Source organism: Mustela erminea, chromosome 6 (genome assembly GCF_009829155.1).
Source record: "Mustela erminea isolate mMusErm1 chromosome 6, mMusErm1.Pri, whole genome shotgun sequence".
Classification (NCBI taxonomy): domain Eukaryota; kingdom Metazoa; phylum Chordata; class Mammalia; order Carnivora; family Mustelidae; genus Mustela; species Mustela erminea.
The window spans coordinates 17,115,859-17,141,512 of NC_045619.1; the positions used below are offsets into that span (position 1 = coordinate 17,115,859).

Here is a 25,654-nt window from a genome sequence, read left to right on the forward strand (position 1 = left end):
TCCGTAAGCTGAGGAGACGGGCCTCAGGAGAAACCAACCTGCCGACATATTCATCTTGGACTCCCACCTGGAACCATGAGAAAATATGTTTCTGTTGTGGAAGCCCCCCAGTCTGTGGTATTGGTTACGGCAGGGCAGTCCAAACGGACTAATACAATAGTGGACAGCAAACAGGCTTCAGTGCATGTATGCACACGTGTGTACACACACACACACACACACACACCTCTTCATCTGCGGGTGCCCTGAGCTGTCCTAGCTAGTGGCGCACATACTCACTCTCCATGGTGAGATGTGGCCCTGCCTCCTTGGACAGGTCAAGTCCCCTGTCTCCTTTCCCTCCCTCACACACTGGTCCCCATTCCTAGATGTTCTGGGTCCCTGATGAGCTAACTTAATTTTAAAAAGGGGCTGGGGGACGCCTGGGTGGCTCAGTGGTTAAAGCCTCTGCCTTCCGCTCAGGTCATGATCTCAGGGTCCTGGGGTCGAGCCCCACATCGGGCTCTCTGCTCAGCGGGGAGCCTACTTCCCTTCCTCTCTCTCTGCCTGCCTCTCTGCCTACTTGTGATCTCTGTCTGTCAAATAAATAAATAAATAAAATCTTTGGGAAAAAAAAAATCATCATCATCCGTATAAAAAACTAAGTTGTCAGATAATATAAGTCTTTTTGAAACTCTAAGCGGCATTTAAAACATGCTAAGAATATATACAAATAATGAAATGATTGGCAACCCTACCCCCAACCTCTTAGATTTACTTTTTACTTCCTGTTGTTGTTTAATCTTGTTGCATGTGCCCGGTAACAGGATTCCTAACCTGAAGGAGCCAGCAGCCTCTGTGCCATGGGTGACCTTGAAAGACATTCCTCTGCCTCTCCAAGTTCAACTTCCTCTTCTGTAGAATAGGGACAAGGAGAACCGCTCCAAAGCTGTTGATTAAACAAGATACTATTTCTAAGGCACCCTGTCCAGGAGGTGGCGGGCACTCACAGAGAGACGCCACTGTTATTAGTCTGGTAATTACTGCTAACAACAGGGTCTTTGTAAGCTGGAGTTTCTGACAGAGTCATGGGGTAGGGAGAAGGCTATTTTTAAGCAGATGGAACCTAAAATCGTCCAAGGCTGGGTTCTTCATTTATTCGGGGGTCTACTGAATCCACTAATGGATTCAACAAAAGCAAGGTGAGAGACTAAAATACCTTCCACCAGAAATGTGGCTTCTTGTTGTTTATCTGTAACTGTATCTAGCTCTGCCTCTTTGTAAAAACCTCAATTGGACGATCATGTATTTCTATGACAAAAATGGAAACTAGCAAAACCCCAGTGCTTTCAAACACGCTCCCTCATCAGAAATCCCATTTCCGCTGCGAAGGGAGTGGAGCCAGGACCCAAGCTGGGGGTCTCCCTAGTCCTCGGGAGGAAGACTCTTCCCCCCGATTTGTTTTGGGGCCCTTTCCAGCTCTAGACTCCATGGTTCCATGCTTCGATTTATCCTAGGAAGTGGCCCTGGCCATTGGGGCCTTTCATGGTGGTCATAATGAATAGGCAGATGGTGAAGGCTGGCAGAGAAGTTCTAGGAACACACCCTCGAGTGTCTCCACATCCAGAGGAAGGAACCAGAACTCACAGCTCACGAACCCCAGGCTGGCACTCTCTAACACTCATGCTCGCACGGGCCACGAGACCCAGGATTAAGCTCTGACTAATTAACCCCACGGTCCAGCAGAGCAACAGGCAACAGCCAACAGGCACAAAGCCAGACCCCCAAAAAGCTGAAGTCATCATTTTCAAGAAGAACCAGGCGCACCGCGGGCCGTTCTCAGGCTCCGGACCCAACAGCCAGTAGCTGCGGAGTGGTTCCCTCAGCTAATACTCATTTCCATATTATTAAGAAACATCCACTCTGACTTTAGTACACTTTTTTCCCACAGATGCAAAGGGAGGCAGGAAGACAGTGCGACTTGACTCAGTTACATCTGCTCCAGAATATAGACTAGAGATCGTATTTTCCCAGAAGACAAAAATCTAAAGGTCGAGTGGGAACGACTAGCAGCTTCATGCAGGGAAAGTAACACAACGGAATGAAACTCGCAGTCCAGCGGAGAATGATGTCGGAAGGGAGAAACACACACGCGTGCACGCGCACACACACACACAGAGCTGTGTAATGATTTATGCTCCAGCTCCAAACCAAGCCTGGCTGTGCCAAGGCTCCCTTCACCTCGGATCGCCCTGCCGCCTAAAAATGGGATGTCAAATATGGCACTCGGACTGGAGGAGGAAGGCGGGCCAGCCAAAGTCTGCAGTCAGGGGTCTTTTCATTTGTCCACTGTTCCCATTTTCAGCTCACAGTGAGCCCCACCGATCATGACAGCACTGTGGCTACCGAACGTGAAAGATGCTTTGGGTCTGAATGTAAGGCTCCCCAATCCCGCCCACCTCCCAGGTCCGACGATGGATGGGAACAGGACGAGGGGCCCGAATCGGTTTTCTCTTTGCAAGGGAAGTCTAAACTGGCGCATTTTAACAGCTGTCACTGCACAGAACCCTGAAGTCGGGGCTGGGTGTCAGATGTCCAGACTTCACCTTCTGGGGTGAGGTGAGGGCCGGGACCAGTGGAGCTCCCCATGGTCATTGGTGTCTTCTCGGGAGAAGAGAGCTGTTGTTGCTGCCGAGTCTGGGCTCCATGCTGCCCTTCTGGCCTGCCCCATAAGGGCTTCCTAAGATCACATCAGCTACAAATGTCCCTTTAGGTGACCCCTTGTATTCTCCACTGGAATTACTAGCCATTGTGGAGGTCAATTTCTGATATCACGGAGCTACCCAAACTGCCAGAGATGTGTTTCTCAAAATGAGGTCAGGGAACACCGTCCATCAGACTGTGAGATCTGTCTGTCAAATAGAGTCCCACCGGAAACCTGCTGCACCCAAGCCCAAATCTGCCTTTTGAGCCAGCTCTCCAGCTGATTCCAAAAGCCCGTTAATGTTTTAAGACTCATTGCCTTAGGGCAGCAATTACCCCCCCTAAACACAATTTCCAAGGGCAGGTTTAAAAGAAACACATTCTGGACCCCACAGCCTAGAAGAGCTCCCTCCCTGAATCCTGATGGAGACCAGTTGGGGTGGGCCCAGGAATTTAATTCCCTAAACAGCACCCGTGTTTGTGAGCTCCTGACATCAGGCTGTTTCCCCAAAAAGGGGCCCCAACTCCTTTCCCATCTTTTTCCTTAATCCCGCTCATCCAGGTCTTAGAGAAAGAAAGGCTCCTGCGAGCACCGCCACACCCCACCAATGCCCCTGCCACCAACACCAGGTTCAGTTTCCTTACCGCAGCCTCTCATCCCGTCCTCTTCCGTGTAACTTACCACACTCGTTAAATACGTATCTGTTTCATACTTAATGTCCGATCATCCACTAGACTGAAAAGAACGACAGATACGTATCACTGACCACCTACAATGTCCCCACCATGACCTCTGTGGAGTTCCGCCTACACACAGGGCAATGCCGAGAAGCCAGACACACTGATTCCACTTGGGACCAATTCCCATTGGAGCAAGGCAAGAAGTGTGTTCTTCCTGACTCTGTTAGTTTCCCAGGGCTACTGTAACAAGTGCTATAAACTCAGTGGGCTAAAAACAGAAACATATTCCCTCCCAGTTCCGGAGGCTAGAAGTCCAAAATCAAGGTGTCGGCAGGGCTGTGCTCCCTCCACAGCCTCGGCGGGGAGGATCCGTCCTTGCTTCTTCCCGATTCTGATGGTTCCTGGCATTCTTGGCTTATGGCTACATCCCTCCCGTCTCTGCCTCCCTGGTCACGTGGCCTTCCTCCTCTGTGTGTCTGTTGTCTTATAAGGACACCAGTCTTACTGGACTGAGGGTTCCCCATCCCAACTCCAAAATGAACTCATCTTAATTAATTACATCTTAATTAATTACCTCATCTTAATTAATTACATCTGCACCGACCCTATTCCCAAATAGGGCCCTAATCTGAGCTTCTAGGAAGGACACGAATTTTGGAGCAACACCATCCAACCCAGTGCACTGACCAAGTAGATGTTCATGAAATATACTTGCGTTCAACAAGGACTAGGCACTAACTATCTGAGGTGTAGAACCTTAATGTGGTAGAACTAGTGGTTAACCTGCAATAGCCATTCTCTAGCTCTCTTTAGAGCTAAAAGGCCAAAGTAACAGTGGAACAGAATAAAGACTACCTTGGCCAGCCTCCCTTGCAGACAGCAATGGCCATGACTCAACAAGACTTAAGCAGAAGTAATGAGTGCCAGGACACACCCTCCACAGCACCTCTCTCCCTCCTCCCACGGGCAGGACGGACACGGGAGTGAGTCATCTCCAACAAGTGGATGAAGACACAACTTTCCATAGAATGAGCAAGATGGAAGGCGTATGAGCCTCCAGCACCACAGAATCACTGTATCTACCCAGAACCGTGACCTGAGGAAACTATGCATTACAACTTCTTTAGGCCACAGTGGTACGTGTGTCTTCCTAAAACAGGAGGTAAATGAAATCAAAGATTTATGTCACCACTTTAATCTAAATTGGTTTTCCAAGTAGAAAAAAAAGAAATCCAAAGAATACTATCTACTCGAAGAGTGCGAGGTGTCTCTTTAATCCAATTATAGGTTTTTGCCCTCTTGCCTTTCTTGGTTGTTCTTCAGAAAAAAAGAACAGCCTTCAACAGCCCATGGTGACCCTGGACCCAAAGCAGCCATGATGCCACAGAGAGACCACATCGCCAGGCCAGAGCATGCCCAGACGCAGACTTAGTTTTCAAAATCCTTTCCAAAGCCAATTTTAAACCTCTTACTTCAGTCACAAGGTAAGTCTTAGACGCTCTTACCTGAGCTCTTCAGTCAAAGCATTGTGAACTTCTAGGATTCCGCAAGCTGGCTGGAATTCCAGCTGGCCAAGTGATTAAGCTGGTATCAGTTGTCGTTCTGGTTTTACGAGGTGGCTCCTTCAACACTCTCAGCACAGGTTTGATGTCACTGCTACAGCTCAACACAAACACTGTGTGGTTTCTGACCAACGTTTAATGCCCCCTCTTAGACAACAGCATTCCCAGTTTTCTTTGGAAACCATTCTCCCCCATTCTCCCGTACTATCAGCTCAACTCTTGAACTGGGCATGTGACCCCAGCCAGACCAATGATATTCACTCATTCATTCATTCATTCATTCATTCAAGACATATTTATTGAACATTTACTATAAGCCAGGGACTGTTCTAAGAGTTGGGAAAAGGATGGTAAACAAAATATAAAAATCTTTACCTTCACAGAGTTTACAGTCTAGGACTTTAATGGAAACTGCTATGAACAAAAAGTACTCTCTTTCTATTGGGATTGCTAAGAGGCCGGGATGGGGCTGGAACAATTGGCAGCCATCTTGTCACCAAGAGGAGAGAGACAGGACATTAGACTTGATGCTGGAGTGCCTGCATCCTGCCACACTTTTTCAATTCTCTGTGCCCAGAAAAAAATGGTCCTTTTTTTTTTTTTGCTTAAACCAGTGTGAACAGGGTCAGGGTCAGGGAGAGGGAGGACCTACATCTGAAAGTCCCCTGACCAACAAATACCTTAAGCTCCCTAAAAAAGGCATTTGAGGCAAGTTTGGAAATGCCAAGTAAAATTAGGTAATTTTTCCAAGAAGGCCCGTTCTCGAATATTCCTCAACGCCAGGCACTGTTTCAAAGGTTCCTTCCATGTTGTCATTTCCAGTTTTAAAAACCGTTCCTCTAGGCTGGCTCAGTCAGGAGAGTTGCGACTCCTCTTGATCTTAAGGATGTGAAGTTCAAGCCCCACACTGGGTGGAGAAATTACTTAAAGATTAAATCTTTAAAAAAAAGAAAAAAAAAAAAAAAAAACCTCTAATAACCTCCTAGAATGGAGAAACCAGTTCACACCCTCTCTCAGTGTGCATCAAGAACCAAACATATCAGCAGCTCCAAAATGCCCAAAGCTAGATGGTTCCAGCCACCTGGCACTCTTGAAATTACCTGCCACTGCTGATAGCTACAGGTGGCATCACCTTTACCTCCCAGAGCCCTACGTCACAATGGCTATTCTCCAGGCAGTTACTGGGTCCCAGGGCCTCTGATAACTGCTTTCAGTCTTAGGCAGGCATCCCCATGTCTCAGGGCCCTCTGTGTGCTCACAGCTCGCAGGAGCGTCTGAACTAGATGCAGATAACCCAGGTTAATTGACCGCATCTTATTTCACAGGAAACCTACCAGTCGCTACTTTACAGCTATTCTCGCTTCCCCTCGTTCTCGCCTCCCACAGTGTGAAGCTGATGGGAAATAAGAGTGTGCAAAGAAGACCAAAGGCCGGGGCGGGGCGGGGGGGGGGGGGTAGGGGTAACAGGACTCCAGAATTTTTTTTTTTTTTTTAAGATTTTATTACTCATGTGAGAGATAGAGAGGGCACACAAGAGAGCGGCACAGAGAGAAGGAAATGCAGGCTCCCTGCTGTTCTGCATGCCCAACGTGGGGCTCGATCCAGGATCCTGGGATCATGACCTGAGCCTAAGGCAGATGCTTAACTGACTGAGCCACAGAGGTATCCCCAGAATTCTGAAAGAAAAAGGCTAAGGGGAGTCTCCCTGGCGGAAGAGAGGCAGGAGGCGCCACATCTGCAAAGAGTGCATTTGTCCGTCATGCGTGTTTTGGGGTGATCTGGTGTGGGCTGATGGAAATTATGGGGGATTAATGTTTCCCCTAAGCCATCCCTTGATGCTGCCATTAGAGTGGTTTGCATCCACTCTTAACTCCCATACCAAAAACAAGTGATTTACTGTTCTTGTGTCAAAGACATACTATAGAATTCAAAGATGTACGTGGATGTATAAACATGTTAATTACAGGGGCGCCAGGCTGGCTCAGAGGAGAATGTGCCTCTTGACCTTGGGATCGTGAGTTCGAGTCCCACAAGGCATGAAGACATTACTTAAATAAATTTTTTTTAACTTTAAAAATGTTATAGTTTTTTTTTTTTTAAGGGAAACCCTTGTTTTAAAATGTTCAAGAGAATGATGAAATTAAACCCATCAAGGCTTCTCCTCTGGAGGCACAGGCAAGAGAGAGGTCACATAGGAAGCCCCATCTGCCGTGTGTGTGTGTGTGTGTGTGTGTCTGTGTGTGTGTCTGTGTGTGTGTGTGTCTGTGTACTATGCATAACCATCAGTAGTGTCTTTGACTTTTGTGAAAGGAAAGACAGTCATTGGCTAGATTTAGTTGTTTTTCTCCCTCCCCCCCCGCCCCTACTTCCGGTTTAGGGGAGCCCATCCCCCCAAACCTAAGAGCATCATCAAGATGCAGCCACCCAGAAAGGCGTCATTCTCAGAGCACCGCTAACCGTGACCCTTCTGAGAGCAGTTCAAGGCGGTGAAGCATCGCTCCAGGGTGCCACAGAGTCTTGGTCCCTGTCACTGAATGAACTCCCTCCCAGCTGAATTCCTTCCTCCATTGGCTGAGGACCATTGGGTGCACCATGCCTCCTAGATCTATTACTATGCCAACTGTAGAGCAACTGACCACTTCCCTTCCATCCAGGGAACACCCCGAGATACACTCTTCCTCCTCAATCACAGAAAGGAGGTCTTCACACAGACACTAGCCCCATGGTTGGCAAATGGAAAGAAGTTCTCAGCAGGGACTCCTGGCTGGCTCAGTTGGAAGAACATGTGACTCTTGATCTTGGGGTCACGAGTTTGAGTCCCACAATGGGTGTAGAGATTACCTAAATAAAAAAATAAACCTTTAAAAAAAGAAAAGAAAAGGATGTAAGTTCTCAGTAGAGCATTTGAAGTCTGGCAGACCTGGGGCTCCCAGCTCTAGCACTGAGCAGCTATGTGTCTCTGTCCACTCGGGTGACTACAACCCAACAGCAGGAAATGGGCAGCCTATCAAAAAGAGAAATGTATTTCTCACAGTTCTAGAAGTCTGAGAACAGGGTGCCGGTATGCTCAGGGAAGCGCCCTCTTCCTGGTTCACAGCTGGTACCTTCTCTCTGAGTCCTCAGAGCTGGAAGGACCAAGAGATCTCTCTGGAACCTCTTTCATGAGGGCACTAATTGCATTCCTGAGGGCTCTACCATCATGACCTAAGCACCTCCCAAGTTCCCAACATTTTTTTTTTTTTTAAGATTGTATTTATTTATTTGACAGAGACACAGCAAGAGAGGGAACATAGGTCAGGGGAGTGAGAGAGGGGGAATCAGGCTCCCCGCTGAGCAAGGAGCCAGATGTGGGGGTCGATCCCGGCACCCTGGGATCATGACCTGAGCTGAAGGCAGATGCTTAACGACTGAGCCAACCATGTGCCCCTAACTCTTTCTTTTTTTTTTTTTTAAAGAGTTTATTTATTTTAAGAGAGAGAAAGAAAGAGCAAGAACTCAAGAGTGGGGAGGGATAGAGGGAGAGGCAGAGAATCTCAAGCAGACTCCACACTGACAGTGGAGCTTGATATGGGGTTCGAACTCATAACCCTGGGATCATAACCTGAGCGGAAACCCAGAGTCAGATGCTTAACTGACGGAGCCACCCAGGCGCCCCCAAAGTTCCCAACTCAATACCATCACCTCTGGGCATTAGGATTTCAATATATGAACCGGGCAGGGAGAGGGAGAGTCACATTTAGACAATAGTGCTATGTTACCTAAGTTCAAAACGTGTGCGCATCCCACCCGAAACAAGGATGCCGACAGAACCTCCCTCACCAGCGCCTCCGTCACCAGGCGGTTGAGAAGTCTAAATGGTCTGACACAAGTGAAACTAGGCACAAAGTAAGGAAGCAGCTCAGACGAATCTTTTAATTGAATTTCAACCCCGAAGATGACGCAGTGGCTTCTCAGACACATTCTGACATCGGGCAGGTGGATTCCAGACCAGTACTTGCCTCCTGATGACTTTCCCTTTCCCTGAAAGTCTGCTGGCAAAGTACTTGGGGACAATGAAGGAAGTTCCATTCTCTTCCCAGCTTCCTGGGGAAACTTCACCCTGCCCTTCTCGGCTCACTGACTCAGATGTGCAAGCACGTATACAACAAAAATCTATTTCATTGCACATCTGCAACAAAGCAGGCTCCAGGGACACAGTCCGGCTCTCCTGAAGCCTGTCACCTAGTGTGGACCGAAAACGAAGGGAAGGCATCCACGCTGAGTTTGAAGGAGGCTCTGCTGGGAATCTGGCCGACAGCTACAGCAGACTGGCTGCAATCAGTAAGACCGACCATTTCATACGCGGCTGGTTGGAGCCTAATTGGACACAACCGCCTAGGAAACAATTTGGCTACACTTATCCAGAACCTTCACAAATTTATGACCTGTGCGTTCCCGTTCTGAGCGTTTCTTTCAAAGAAACATTAAGAAACTCAGATAAAGATTTATGTACAAAGAGGTGTATGATGGCAGTTTTTAAAAAGGGAAAATCTTTCTCGAAAACGTTCAACAAGAGAGAATGACTAAATTCTATCCATATGATGGCATATCCATATGACGGAATATTATGACATCCATGATGAAATATTATGATGTTTTCAAAGAAAATTGGATGCCATAAGCAAATACCCATGATTCAGTACTAAATGGCAAAAGCAGATACCCTGTACTATATGCACAAGGCCTTCATCTTTGCAAATATATATATGTGCACAGAAAAACAAACTGGATATGAACAGAGATCCTTCCTGGTTTGTGGGTATCAGGGATGACTTTTTTGGAAGTGGATCCGTTTTTTTCAGAATTCTCTACAATATACCTGAATTAAATTGACAGTTGGAATTATAGATGTTGTATATATCATATATATACATTATATTATATATTACATACATGATATATACATTATATCATATGTTATACATATTCATGTTGTATACATTATACATATATATTTTATATACATTATATTAAACATTATACATATATTATATTACACATTATATATGTATGCATGTGTGTTTGTGTGTGTATACATATATATATAGACAAAACACTGCTTTACTCTGACATTGCACAGCAGGGGTGGGAGCAGGGGGGATGCCCCTGGTAGAAGAGAGCCAGTAGTATTGCAAACCTGACACTTGATAAAACTGTATGCCAACAACGTCAGCTCCATTAAGACAGGGATCACTGTCTATGATTGTCCCCTATCGCTTCCCTAGCACTTGAGATGGTCCTGGCACGTACAGTAGACATTCAATAAATGCTTGTTGAATAACTGAATGAATGCCTGAAGTCCAGCTCCAATGTTCCTCTTCTGGGAAGCTTCCTAACCTTCCCTAAACTAATTACTCCTTTTTTTCTAGCCACCTGTAACCATTATGACAAAGCCCCACCACAGCTAACAATTAGGGGTCTGCCACCACTTGCTAAATTACAAGCTATCTGAATGCAAGAACTAAGTCTTACTTAGATTTGTCTCTTAGCTAAATGGTCAAAAAATGTTTTGAGTGATGGATGGAGGGGTAGCTAGATGTCTGTCCATTGACACCGTATGAAGTTACTCATTTTAAGGGCACCTGGGTGGCTCAGACGGTTAAGCGTCTACCTTCAGGTCAGGGCATGATCCCAGGGTCCTGGGATCGAGCCCTGAATCAGGCTCCCTGCTCAGCAGAGAGTTTGCTTGTCCCTCCCCCTCTGCCCCTCCCCCCCACTCACACACTCTATCGCTCTCACTCTGCTCTCTCTCAAATAAATAAGAATCTTTAAAGGAAAAAAAAAAGTCAATCATTTTAATGATGATTTAACCCTAACTGTTAATGTGCATCGATTTTACAACCCACTAATAGGACAAGATCTGAACTGGAAAAATCGTCTAAGCAGTAAACTGCAAAGTCTTTGTTGGTTTTAGCCTTGAAACTTTCTTCCAACAAAATTTTACTCAGAACCCCAGAATCTAAAAGGGAAAGGCAAGCAGCTGTTCTGCCAGAGCCCTCCTTGGTCTTAAGTCACCTGGGGCCTGGAGGAATAGTTTGAAAACTGCCAGTGTCCACATGTATTCATTTGTCAGTAACACAGGAAAGGGTCCCCAGAAAGGGGAAGAAAAACCAGAGCTAGAACCCCAGGGTCCTGACCCATACCCAGGGCCCTTTCTACTTCCGTGTACGGCCTCCTCCAGCCAAGGTCATCCATGTTTTACGACAGATCAAACACTCAGCAACGACTGCAGAGGCTTACGGGCTGAGACAGGGCACTCTGGGGCCACTCCTCATTTATTTCCCACAAAAATAAAAAAAGAACATCACTATGACCTCCAATGACAACATCCTTTACGTAGCTTGAATCCCATTTGCAGGAAGGCACCAACCATCAGAACTGTGTTTATTTTTAAAATTTCTATGCGTTTTTTACAGACACAGGAAACAAAGTCTGCGTCACAGAAAGAACTCTCTCCTGAGTCCCGTAGGTAAGAGCCCTGAGCCATTCCACTCAATTAAATGGATTATCCTAAAATGAGCAAGGCCACTGCTACTAGTTCATATCTTTAAGCGCAGAATTGTCGGAATTGTCTTTCATCCGAGGGCTCACACCTTCCCAACAAAAGCTGTTTTATTGCAAGTGACTAAAAGATTGCCTTTTCAGTTTCTGAATCCAAGCCTGCTTTCATTTCTGAGCAGCAGAATTACACAGAAAGCCCTCCATACATAAAACCTGGACTCATTAAAGGATTTCACTATCTAATTCTTCCGGTTCCAAAATAATCTCCATTCTGGTACTTCTGCCCAGACTGCCAACAATAAACCCTGCCTTCATCAGACCTTCCCACCCTTGATCCGTAAATCTGCACGAGTTTGCAGCGTAAACCAAGCCCCTGCCATTCGCGTGGCCCCACGCCCCTTAAACAATGCTGCACATCGATGCCACTATCTCACTTTCTTAAAAAATGAAGGGTTTTGGAAAGTTCTGTGCGTTGTTTTAATAGGGAAAAGGAGATTGAGGAGGGTTATAAAAAGGGACTCGAACCCCTATGTGGGAACCAGCTCTAGGATATTTATCAATCGGTGTCAAGTACTGTAGTGTAGCAGAGAAAATGAAGGGAGCCCTCAGCTTTGTACCAAGCACAATGCCCCCCACAAGTGATTCTGAAAGCCAGGGATGCCTTTTTATGCTGCGTGTGAGCTCTGTAATTAACCCGTCCTCTCTCCCACAGCCCAGGAGTGGAGTGGTAAAAAGAGGGGGCCTTTTGATATGAAGATTACATAGGGCAGCATCTCTCAGGGGGACAATGAGAGCAGACCCCACACACAGCCCACAGGGCAAGTCTCCTGGGCGGGGGGGGGGGGGGGGGGGGGGCAGAGCCTGACCTTTGGGCCTTGGTTCCCAGGAGGAAGCCGCTAACTCGGTTCAGTCTACCGTCTACACTGCCCCTGTCCAGGACAGCCCACAGCTGCCGCTGGACCCCAGAGAGACCCAGAAGCTCGCACTGGAGAGAGAAATCCTCCCTGTGACTATTTACATACTTTTCCTTTCTCCTGCCGCTTACTTCTTCCCGAGACTCTGAGGGTGAACCCAGGGCACCATCAGCAACTGAGAGACTGAAACTTAACCTCCGTGGCCTATCATTTTGGCACGAGCAAAGCCAACAGCGGAGTTTTAAATCCCATCACAGGGTGCTTTTAAGCTATTTCTTACCTTGCACTTTAGCCATGCATGAATAATCTTCCTACCTCCCATTAAACGATAATAACAGAAACTACTGCAAGCTGGCCCAAGTTCATTTGAGAGAGTGAACTGAAAACTTCTGCCCTTCAAATGAAACAAGAGAGTTTAATTAAATGGAGCTTAAATTTCATCATCTGAAACACGGGAGACCCTCAACCTTCTATGGCTCCCAGGTCCCAAGAATAAAATTCAAACTTGAGAGCATTCGGGGGCCTCCAGGTCCACTGTTGACCACCCACCCTGCTCCCAGGGCCTCCTGTGTTCCCAGACATCACTCTCCTTCCCACCTTACCCCTGCTCTGGCAGACACCCTCTCCTGGAATGTCCTACCTCCCCTTCTCCCATATTCCCTAGCAATTTTCTACTCATCCTTCTGGGCCCAACAAATACCACCTCTCCCAAGAAGTCCTCCTCAACACCCTCCCTCTAAATCAACCATCCCAGATCAGCTCTGTCCTTAGCAGTTCGTCTCTCTTTGTAACCCCAACCACGTTTGGCCCCATGTGTCCTCTGTCCATCCCTACAGAATGAATGTCTCCTTGAGCCAGTCTTTGCACGCACACATTTGTGTTAGGATCATTTTAAACCAAATGTAAGCAATTCCCTGAACCCCCTCTGAGTTTCCACTGCTTCATCTGGGGAACAGAGTTGATAACTGTTTCTCTATGTTACAGAGTTTGTTAGGGTCCCCTTAGGAGGGTCAAGCTTCAGATGGCAAGACTCTGAAGATATTTCAGAGGCTGGAAATGACTTGAGCAACACGTACAACTCCACAGCTAATATCTCCTATTTAACACCTCTAGTCCCAGATGGTCAACAGTCTTCCCAGAGGGTACACTTAAACCCCAGGAAATAAAACATGCCTTAAATAAAGGGGAAAGGGACAAACAAAATAAACAAGAAGCAAACAAAAAGCCCTAATCCATAACAAGTTCTCCAGCACCTCAGAGACACCATCCAATATGGTAGCCACTAAGGTGTGGCTACCGCGCACGTCAAGCGTGGCTGGTCTGAATCAAGAGGTGTCGTAAACATAACATAGACACTGGATTCCCAAAGGCTTCGGGCAGAAATGTGAAATCTCAATAGTTTGTAGTATCTGCTGCCTGTTAAGTAGATTTTTAGATATTACTATCACCAGTGGTTTATTTTTTGTTTCTTTACTTTTTTTCAGTGTAGTTACTGGATAATTTGAAGTGACGCATGCAGCTGACCGTCCATTCTGGCTGGACTCCCCTAGGACAGTCCTGTTGTAGACACCGCCCTACCCTAGGTGAAGGAGCAAATCCGCTCCCGGGACATCCGGGCTCCTCTTGTGGGTACAGCACCTAACAGCCACACCTTCTAACAGTCACACCTTCAGAAGTTGTTTGTGTTGGGGCTGGGTCTACGGCAAGCCATGGTGCTAACTGAGTTATTCTTTACTCTCTTCTGTGGCAGCTCGGTCACTGCCAAATCAAACCAAAACTCCAATGGGCAATGACGACGGCGGACAATTCCACACTCGGCACCCTAGGAAGCGGGATTTTCTTCTTGGTTTCCCATCAACGTCAACATGTTCATTCTTTCAATGCATATTTACCGAGGGATTATTGCTTTGGTCTCCATGTGTGTCTCCTCCTTCCCCCCCACAATATTCATACGTTGGAAGCATATGCCCAAGGTGATGATATTAGGAGGGGAGGCCCTTGGAGGGGGTTGGGTCATGAGGGTGGGGCCCCAGGGAGCTCCCTCACCCCTTCCGCCATGGGGAGCTACAACAGAAGTCTGTGCCCCGGAAGTGGTCAAGTCTGTGCCCTGGAAGCGGTCCCTCACCTAATCCTGCTGGCACCCTGACCTGAAATCCCCGGAACCGTGAGAAATCAGTCCCAGTGGCTGACACGCCACCCAGTCTGTGGCACCTGAACAGGGATTTGGAAAACTACCAGGTACCGGGCTCTGTTCTAGATGTCGAGGAACTGTGGGAAGCAAGACAAGGCTGCTTTTAATGACCCAACACACCAGCGTGTGCGCTTTCCAAGTACCACAGGCTGCAGAGGAGGGACGCCCATCCCCTTACTCTGACCACGGAAGATCTGACACGGGAGGCAACACAGGAGCTGGACTCTGACCTCAGGACACAGCGACGCTGAAGTGAGAAGAGTCATCTGAAGGCAGATGACAGCACCAGCCCCCAGAGGGGATGAGCTCACCCAGGGGAAGAGTGTAGGGTAAGAGGAGAAGAGGCTATCAGTGAGTGTCCCACTCGCAGTCCACAGCTGGGCTTGGGGCCCTTCTAAACAAATTACCTCCTGACCTAATTAGCTGAAAGCAAGAGCATGTACAGGGGGCATAACGGTGACATCAGAGAGCACAGTCTCTGGTGTCAGTCGGACCCAAGCAGGGGTCCTGTTCCAACTCTCCAGTTCTTTGACCTTAGACAAGCTCCTTCGCTTCTAAGCCTCAGTCTCCTCACCTGTACAGTGGGACAGGCAAATGTTCGCCTCACAAGATCGTGCAGGTTACATGTGTTCGTCCAAATACAGCAGTTGTCACACCACCTGATACCCAGTAGTTCCATAGTAAGTGAGCTTGGTTGTATTGGGGGGGTGGTGCTTCCCAGCTATTGTTATTCTTTGTTGGTGAGGAAGCAATGGTTTGGGGCGGGGGGCGGGGGGTAGGCTGTCCAGTGCATGTAGGATGTTTAATAGCATCTCTGGCTTCTCCCCACTGGGTACTAGTAGGATACCCCCTCCCCAGGTGTGACAACCAAATTTTCTCCACACATCGCCAAAGGTCCCTGGCAATGGGGAGAGAAGGGAGCAAAAGGGTCCCCAGTTGAGAACCACTGGCCTCCATCAGGTGAGGCGGAAAGTTCACCTGGAGGAGGATCCAGTGCCTAAAAAGATAAGCTTTTTTAAGTGTAAAGTGTAAAGAACGCTGAGCACTGATGGACTCCCGCCTTGGCTATCAAGCCCGCAGACTGTCTCCAGGAAAGCAAGCGGTAGGCCAGCAAAGGGCACCAAATACACTTTGGCCTCGCCTAAATCAGGATTGCAGGCTTCTAACTGAATTCCAGCACCTCCTCTGGGGACCATGGCCGAAATGGGCCTCCGCCCTGGCTATAAGTGCCATCCACAGAGGCGGCTCCCCCAGGCTCCGAGATGAGGGGGACTGGCTCCTGGACAGGAGGAAGCCATTCGGGGCTCCTCTGCACACAGCATGTTCAAGTGTGGTGAGAAAGCCCAGTGAGTTCCGTCCTGTGCAATTAGCCACGTCAGCCACCCAGCCACTGCTCGCTGAAGGGCTGCCACGGGGCAAGGTTACTTCTCTGAAGTGACTTTCATCCTCCTGGGTTCAGCTTCAGAAATGACATCGAGGGGTACCTGGGTGGTTCAAGGTTGGTGAAGCAACTGCCTTTGCCTCGGGTCACGATCCCAGGGTCCTGGGATTAAGCTCCCTGCTCATCGGGGAGTCTGCTTCTCCCTCTCTCTCTGCCTCTCCCCAGACTCGTGCTCCCTACCTCTTTCTCTCTCAAATAAACAATAAAATCTATAAAATAAAATGCGTCACTGAGGCAGAGCTCAGTTCTGGGCAGGGGGAGGGTATTGGGGGAGGGGAATGCCAGCGTGGCCGACAGAAGGCTAGTGCAGAGAGAAAGAAGATACTCAGAACCGTCTGGACACAGGACCCTCCCAGTGAACGTGACAAGGCACACACATGAAATAGATAAACCCTGTCATAAACACAAAGATTACGATCTCGTCATAAACACAAAGATTACGATCTCAGGATGAGAAACCACAGTGCCTTTACTCTGTGTGCGCTCTGTCTGCATCCATGTTCAAGGCACCTTTCCTTCTCCTTTCTCACTTAATCCTCCCCGCCAGCACCACGTCGGAGAGGGAAGACTGCTACCTTCGCCTGGCAAAGAAGGGACCGGAATCTCTGAGCCTCAGACTTTCACGCAGCCATTCAATCCATTGTTAAGTTGCTACGATCTCCGGGCACCTGCCCAAGTGGTGGGGTGTGGCCGGGGCTCTGCCAGATACTGTTTGAGCCCGGAGAGTCTCGAGCCAGTGCTCAAGGAGAAGCACTATTGGCACTTGGGCAAGATGCCTCTGATGGGCAGAAAGATCCGATCCCCCGCAAAATGTCTAGCATCCTTGGCCCAGCCAATGAGATTGACGTCATCAATCCTTAGATACAGTCAAGAGCATCCCCTACACATTTCCAAATACAGGGAGGGGGGTAGCCCCCAGCTGATAGCCCCTACCCGATGGCCTGGGCAACGGATCTTAAGTCAGACAGCTGACCTGAGACAAGTGATATTCTCACTGCCTCCATGTCCCCGCCTTATAAAATGTGATAATCACCATGTGTACCTGGTAAGAGTCCTTTGAGAAGTAACATATTAAACACCTGGCCGATGTCGACCTTCAGAAATAATACCTAATAAACATCTGCATTATTTCCCCAGCTCATCTCCTCCTGTGTGTCCTCATCTCCTTGTATCTTTAAAGCCCCCTTCTCAGGGACGCCTTGTCTGAGCAGCCTCCTGCAGACGGCAGTCCCCCGGCCACTTCCATTCTACTTCCTTTTCCTTGCTTTAATGTTCCTCTGTAGCCCTTCATCATCAAACATTTAATATTTTATTTATTTAACTGGGAGAAAGAAAGAGCACAGAGGGAGAGGGAGAAGCAGACTCCTTGGTAAGCAGGGAACCTGATGGGGCACTCAATCCCAGGACTCTGGGATCACGACCTGAGCCAAAGGCAGACGCTTAACTGACTGAGCCTCCCAGGCACCCCAAACACACTCTATGTTTTACACATGCATTTTTTATTGTGCAGGAGAATGTACCATGAGGTCACAGACTTCTGTCTATTTGGGTCCCTGCAGTATCTCTAGCACCCAGAACAGAGCCTAACTCTTAAAAAGCATTCAGCAAAAATATCTTGAGTGATGTCAAATGGATACAGTAGACAGCCAAGGTCTGAAAGCTGGTCTCTGGACTATAAATTCTGTGTTCCTTTCTCTATAGAGAATGACCACGGATCATATCCTGAACATTTTGTTGAAGAATTTCCCAACACTAGCTCTGTTAAATGTTTTGCAAATCTCTCTTACAGAGTGGTAGTCTAGTTTGGGGGTGGCGGAGTGAGGAGAAATGGGATATCCACGGTGACCACTTTACAAAGTGCACGACCAGCTGCCCAAAGGTAAACACGAAACTGCAAGTAAGAAGCATCCACGTTTCCCACCCAGCCTGCCCTAGGACCCCCAGAGCAGACTCCGCTTAGACCCTCCGGGGCCTCCTATCCCAAATCCCTCTCCACCCCATACTCTTTGGCTGCCCTCTTCCTCTGCCTTCTGCTTTGAACAATTTGCTGCTTGCCCTGCTCAGTCCCGCCTCAAGGACAGGCCTTGGGCTGCTCTATGCCTGGAACATTCTTTCTGGGCTGGACACATGGATGGTTCCTTCCCTTCCTTGAGGTCTCTGCTCTCCAAGGTCATCTTAACAATGACAGTCCCTAATTACCTCTATATTAAATTGCAACCCCCGCCTCCCATCCATCTCCCCCTGCTTTGCTTCTGTGTCTGTCACACCACCTGACAAGCCATATATTTCACTGCTGCACTTACCTGAAGTCTGGCTATCCCACTACAACGTAAGTCCCCAGGGGACAAAAATCAGTGTTGCATCCCCAAGCGCCTAGGACAATCCCTAGTGCCTAGCACAGGGTAGAAGAGAAAGACAGAGACAGAGCTCCTAAATTTCTATGGATCATATTTGGTCTAAGATGTGTCAAATTACAGTTTCCAGGACTTTTTAACTGACAGATTCAAGTATTGTTGACCTCCTAGCAAGCTGTGCCTTCCTCTTCACTTGTCATAAAGATGGGATCTCAAAACTCGAGAGAAAGGAAACTGAAAAGTGGGGGGCGGGGGAGGTGAGTAAAGCAAAACAACTTCTGGTTTTTCTAAGAATAGGAACTCACACGCCTGCTGGCAGTGACCTTCCTGAGGTTGATTTCACCTACCCTCCCCAGATTAAGAAGAGGTCGTCCAGTTGGTGGGTTGAAGAGGTGGAAAGGGCAGAGCCTGTACTTTTAAGTTTTTGATTTCCTGTTTTCTTGTGGCTGTGCCAGTGGAGCTGGTCAGAAGCAAAATGACTTTCCAGCCAGATCAATATAAACGGCAGCCACCTCTGCTGCAGGCAGAGCCCCTCGGCCCCGGGCCTCGCAGAAATCTCCAGTCGCCCTTCCCCGGCTGCCTGACCACCACTTTATTTCCTAAAGCAGCGACTCACTCACCGGCTCCTTCCAAGCCTCGGCTAGAACTGTGGGAGGAAATTGCCTAAGTGCACTAGTCTCCTCTTAACGCAGCTCAGAAAATGCCCCCGAGAAGTGCAAACATTTCAGCTGCCAAAGGGAGAGCCCATCCTGGACAAATCCTGGCCTTCAGTGATTTCATGCTGCGGTTGGGATCCATAAGGGTCCCATATTCGAGACCCCCTGATGCCTCTCCAAAGGAAGTTTCAGATAACTAACCTAAGAACAGCCCCTACAAATTCCTCTGACTCCAAACTCATTTCACGTCTAAGCAAAAAGATTCTTTAGTTGAAGATTAAATGTGTGCAGGGGCGCCTGGGCGACTCCTGCCCTCTGGTCTTGATCTCAGGGTTGTGAGTTCAAGCTCTGCACGGGGCGTGGAGCCTACTTTTAAAAAATAAATAAGTTTAAATTAAATTAAAAAATAAAATTAAACAAGTGCAGCCAAAAAAAAAAAAAAGGAAAAAAAATTGGATTGACATCCTACAGAGCAGAGGAGTGGAGGAGACAGCAGAGATACATGTACGTCTATAAATTAAAAAGGTCGTGATTAAATTTTGTCTTTATTTTTTTTAAAGGTTTATTTATTTATTTATTTGTCAGAGAGAGGGAGAGAGAGAGAGTGCGCAAGCGCACAAGCAGGCAGAGGCAGAGAGAGAAGCAGACTCCCCCCGCAAGCAAGGAGCCCAATGCAAGACTCTATCCCAGGATCCTGGGATCATGACCTGAGCCGAAGGCAATGGCTTAACCAACTGAGCCACCCAGGCGTCCCTAAATTTTGTCTCTAAACTTAATAACTAGTCACCATAATGATGAATTTGTCTAACATACATCAAAACAGGTACAAATGTCACACTATGGTCTCACTCTTTTTTAAATCTATATATTCAATAACATAGGATAAAGCACCTTTTGCCTCTGGGTGCTGGAATAATAAATAACTTCTCATCTACACTTCCTACATTTTCTAAACAGAGCACCTATTATGTTTATAATTAGACTAAAATTATAACACAAAGGCACCGTGCATTCAATCTAATCAAGTAAAACTACAAAGAGGTAACCCAAGAAGTCTTTAAATGAAGGGTATAATCTTTCAATACATCCAACCAGGGCAAAGAAATCCCAGGCAACAGTGAAAGTAAACATTCGGCCAAAGGAAAAAAAGAGGCCGAGAAAGGAAAAGGCTTTCTCCTCTGCAGGCTTCTCTTTGAACAGGAGCTTTCAAACAAAACCACAATCCTACAGAGTGACACAAAAGGAAGGTTCAGAGGGGCTGTCTTCACACAACGCAGCACCCCGGGGGCCTCTCAGCTTCCGCCTTGCACAACAGGGCGCCATCAAAGACCCCGCTGTCCCAGGCAGGTATGCGAGACACGGTACTGTCCCGGAGGCACTTCTAGATGATGCTTTCACTGATTGACTAAAAGTGTACAGAAACCACAAGCCTGTGCTTCCCTTCTCACCAACTTCAGGAGCAGTGCACACCCACAAAAGATGTTTGTCCTGTGGATGGGTTTCTTCAAGTCAGTAGCTAAACAAGGCCAAGCTTCCCCGGTACCTAGGGTACCCAGGATGCAGAGCAGGGCCCTCTGCTGCATCAAACCTCAGGGCAGCAAATCTAGCCCTTGGGGAATGTTCTGGTCTGGTGCATATTGACTTAAACCAAATCCCTGTCTTGGCGGGGGAGGGAGGGGACATGTGGGTCTCAGAGACAGGAAAGCAAGGAAGGGTCCCCACCAGACAGACCCAGACTCACTGACACAGCATTCTTGGCAAGGCTTGCCACCCTTCCTGAAAACCGGACAAGCGGGTCTTCTAGGGTTGAGCTACTTCATGCTTTCATCCAACAAATATTTTATTGAGCATCTACTATGTGTCAGGCACTGTGCAAAACACAGGAATTAGAATGGGGCCAGGCTCCCCACGATCAGGCTTTTGGCCCCATTCGAATTCCTGTGTTTTGCACAATGCCTGACAAGGCCCACTTCTGCTAAATGCTCCAAACAAATGAAAGATCAGCTTCTCGAGTTTAGAAATTGCTCCAGTTTATCAATTAGAAAAGTACAAAAGACAGTGGGCCTCAGATTAGAATCAGAGGGAGAGACAGACAGCCCTCCCCATCACCAGCCATCTCCTTTCTTCTTTCTGTCCCTCCTCTCACACTCTAGGTGTTTTCTAGCCACCAATAAAGCCAGGAATCCATTTCTTTTGGAGTACTATTTTTCTATTTCAGATACAGGTATGTGGAACTCCTGCCAGAGGGCTCCAAATTTTTAGCAACACAATCTATGCCATGCTGCGGTCCCTTCTGCCTCTCCCTGGGTGATCTGGAAAGACTGACACTGCAGAGACTGGCCAAAGGATCATCCCACCATCACCCTAAATCAAAGGGGCAAAGATCAGCTCACTTTTAAAGAAATTCAAAGCAGTAGAAATGATGGAGTGTCAGCTGTCATCAGTAATGTTTAATGTCAGTAAAGTTGAATAAAATGGGGGAAAAAGGGGGTGCCTCGGTGGCTCAGTGGGTTAAAGCCTCTGCCTTCGGCTCAGGTCATGATCCCAGGGTCCTGGGATCAAGCCCCACATCGGGCTCCCTGCTCAGTGGGGAGCCTGCTTCCTCCTTTCTGCCTACTTGTGATCTCTGTCTGTCAAATAAATAAATCAAATCTTTTTTTTTTTAAATGGGGGAAAAAAGAAAGGAAAATGTGTAATAGTGATTTCAAAACACATTTTTATGTCCCATGTCTTAATAAAGCATTGGCATGAAGTTTTCATGGAACCATAGGTAATTCAAAATAAGGAAGACCTTCCGACTGAACCATCTTCAGGTCTGATGAACAGAAGGTACTGAACGCAGTACTTGCTAAGGACCGGGTGGGAAAAGTCCCAAGAGCATGCTCATAGAGATATGACTAATAAACAAGTGCTATTTTTTGGGAGGGAATGAGGTCAGGAAGGGAAGAAAAGGCGGAGAACACAGGGTCCACGACAGAGGAGCCTTATCAGGGCACCCTTAGAAAAAGTTCTGTCCCTGATTTCCAAAGGCTAGACCGAAAAGACCAGCGCCACTTTCAAGCCGACACTGTAAACCAGGGATGGAAATTTTAGCAAAGTGCCAATGACAAGCTGAAAGTTTCTTCCTGGTGTCTCTGGTTAGAAAGTTATTTCCTAATTCTCAGACAAGAAAAGCAAAGCCCAGGCTGCAGGAAAAGCATGGATGGCAGTGGTATTATTAGTCTTTTCCTGGACCACTAACAGGTACAGAGAGGCTCAAGTGCATTCCTGATAGAGTCGAAGATCTATCCTTGTTCCAGGCATTTCTACAGAGAACTACCTGGCATGTTCCATCCAGGCAAATTTTAAGTGACCTAAACACATGTCTAGAGTCTAGACCAAATCATTCGGCCCTTTGTTTAAACTGGTTGAGCCCCAGTGTGCTTGCACACCACGGAGTCCCCCAGTCTCTGGGGCGGAGTCTGGCCTGGCTTCCAGGATGCCTCTCTCTGTCTGGCCCTGCCCGCTGCAACCACCCCAGGCTGCCCAGAACATAAGCGAGGTCCATTTTTAAATTCCCTTAGAAGTTTCCCAACCACCGGTTTGGGTGAGGAGACAAACACGGCTGCAGTTTGCTGACATGGAACTAAAAATACCCAACGGCAAACAAAAGCCATCTTTTACAAGGCTGGCTCGGATGTCCTGAGGTTACATGTGGTAGTGTCAGACCATATCCTTGGCCCTGTGGCCACCCTAACAACTGCTCCAGGCGGGCGGAGCAGGGAGCAGGGCGCAGGGGCCCCGTCGGCCCGCGCTGTCAAGGAAGCTCACACCGGCAGCCCGGCCTGATTGATGGAAAGAACAGCTTCATTCCTCTGCCACCCACCCAAAAGCAGGCTGCGTCTGCTCCAAGTGTTAGATACACACTGAAAGGAAACCCCGGGGGAGGGGGGGGTCAAAAAGAAACACACCAACCCCATTTCCCTGGAAGGAAATGTGTTTCCAGCTCCCTCCTTGCAATTATAAAAGCAAATTATTGCTGTGGTTATACTGAGAAAGGCAACTCGGAGGCGTAGAAAAAATGGATTTCGGAGCCAATGTGGCCCAGCGGGGGCCTGCCGGGGGTGAGGTGGCATGGGCATTCCACGGCTCCCCGGGGAGATCCGCGCCGCCCCGAAGACTCCTTAGGCGCCCCGAAGCCTTACCTGTTGGGCTTGGGGGCCAAGCTGCGAACCCCGGCCGCCGCGCTCAAAGGCGCCCCTCCCTCCTCGGGTCCCAAACTTTCCATAGCGCCCCTAGGAAGGGGCGAGCCTCGATCCTCCCCCAATCCACATTTCAGATGAGGAACTTGTCTAAGCTCCCGAGGGCTGGTGAGGGGGGAGGTTAGGAGAGGGAAGGGGGCTCACTGCCACAGGCCCGGGGGCCCTCCAGGGGACTTGGATGCTCGGAACCCAGGAATGGAGGAAGCAACCTGACGGTCAGCCCAGGACCCGGCCAAAGTTTCCTCCAAAACTGCTGCGACCAAGGCGTGACCCAGAGGCCGTAACCAGCACCGAGTCCGGAGAGCCGCTGGGGTGGGGGCGCAGGGTGAAGCAGGCCCCAGGGCACCAGCCGCAAGGTCAATGCGGAGTCAGACCCCGGGAACAAACAGCGGGTGCCCGCCCCCTTCCCCAGCCTGGTGGAGGGGCAGCGCCGGGCACCCAACCTCTCCCCACACCTCCGCGCGGCGCCGAGCCCGGGACACGTGGGAGCCTAAGCCTCGGGCTCCCCAGCTCGCGGCGGGGGCTGGCGAGCTCGCCGGGGCGCACAGCCTTCGCCCCCGGGCCCCCCACCCAGGAACAGGCAGCGCGCCCAGGCGCAGGGCGCAGGCTCCCGGCGCCCTTTCATCCTCAGCTCACGGCATCAACCGGGAGTTGCGTTCTCTTCATACCTGCCCCCCACCACCAGGAGCTGCCCACAACCTCTCTACCTTGCTTTGCTACCTCGCAGACAGACAGACAAGAAACACAAAGAGAAAAGGGAGAGAGGGGAGAAAAAAAACTACCGCCCCTCCTGCTCCCATCCTCCGATGGGAGCCTAGAGAGAGGAGGAAGGTGAGCACGTCTTCCCTCCTCCTCTCCATCCCGACTCGGCGACCCCGGCAGACCGGGCAGCAAGGAGCCCCGAGGCGGCTGAGAGGGAAGAGGTAAGGTTGAAGAGGCAGAAACCCGGCGCCCGTGAGCGAGCGAGAGCGCGAGAGCGGAAAAAAAATATATTCAACAAAACCACGCTAACGCGCCCCCTACCTGGGTGCAACATACTTTGGAAATAGAAGATGACCAGGATAAAGGATCCCAAGCAAGTGGCCAGCACCATCCGGCAAATTCTGTTCATCCTCATCACTTCCAGCAGCGCCGGCTTCATGGCTTTGTCCTGGCTGCGGGGACCGGGGTGTCCGGGAGGCGCGCCCGGGGCGCAGGAGCCGGGACCCTGCAGCGCGGAGCGGAGCCCAGGAGGCGCAGGGCAGGGCTGGGCAGGGCTCGGGGTGGGGGAACGATCGGGAGGGCTTCGCGGCCGCTCGCGGAGCCCGCAGCCCCGGGCAGGGGTATGGAAGGCGGCGGAGTTGCTCTGGAAGTGCCGAGATGCGTGGACCCGCCGGCTGCGCGCTCCTGCTCCTCCTGCTGCTCCTCTCCGCCTCCCCGCCGCCGCCTCCGCTCCCGCCGGCGGCCGCCGCGCTGCCTCCTCGCGGGCCGGGCGGCGAGGGTGCGAGCGCTGATGGTGCCGCCGCCGCTGCGCTGGCCGCTGTGGCTGTCGGCCGGACCCCCTCCCTCCTCTCCAAAGCCTACTTCATTGCGCTCCAATGATCTATATATTCCGGGCTGGGTTTTACCAAATGCAACTCGCAGCCCCCGGCGAGGGGAGGGCGCCCGCGGAGAGCCGGGAGGAGGGAGGGACCCGAGCGCCGGGGCGGAGCGTCGCGCTCCCCCCGCCCCTGCCCGGGAATTGGTCGCGTCCAGCTGTTTCCCGGGGAGTGCGGAGCCGCGCTCCCGCAGGGTCCCAAAAGCCCTCAGTCCCCGGCCGCGCTCGGCCGCCGTCTGGAGGCTGTGTCAGCGTTTCCATGACAAAACCCGGAGGAAAAAAATGCGAATAAAATCGCCTCGGTGCTGCCACCCACTCCTGCCGGCGTTTGTGGAGGGAAGTGGCAGCGAGTGCGTTGGGCACCGAGAGCGGAAAGGGGTCTGGTGGTCCGCGATTATCTCAGATCCCTGCGCTGGGGGGTCGGGAAGTTGCTCCCAGCCCCCAGGGAGTGAGTGCCCTTCTGCCGACGCTCAAAACGGGCGGTTTCGTTTTTTCTTTCAAACCACAGCCTGGCTTGAGCGATGTTTTGGAAAGGAGTTTAAAACGAATGACTTCGGGTCAAGGTTAGGGAAACTGCACTAGTCCGGGTCAGGCGACACCTGAGCTTTCCCCGGGGATTTACGCAGTGTCTCCACCAACAAGGCAAAAGGGGCTTGCTGGCGGATTTTGAAAACTCTGGCTTCCCCAGGGGTAGAGCTCCCTCCAAATTCTCTCAAGTACTCTGGAGTCCCAGCAGAGGGGAAGTGAGAGGTTGCCCCCACGAAGTCACTCTCCTCCGAATGCAAACAACTGATGGAAAAAACCCAGCCGGCCTTA

At 49.6% G+C, this 25,654-nt stretch overlaps 1 protein-coding gene across 2 annotated transcripts in view; it reads right to left on the minus strand.

Moving 5' to 3' along the window:
* Positions 1-25,054, minus strand: part of CHST11 (carbohydrate sulfotransferase 11) — a 256,954-nt gene extending 231,900 nt beyond the window's left edge. Inside the window, exon 1 of one of the 2 annotated variants that reach the window (XM_032346537.1) lies at positions 24,301-25,054. In XM_032346537.1, coding sequence (XP_032202428.1) covers positions 24,301-24,403 — 103 coding nt within the window. In that variant the 5' untranslated portion in view covers positions 24,404-25,054. Of the gene's footprint in view, positions 1-24,285 lie in introns of both variants that reach the window. The other variant, XM_032346536.1, reaches the window with a different exon arrangement.
* Between the last annotated feature and the right edge of the window lie 600 nt (positions 25,055-25,654).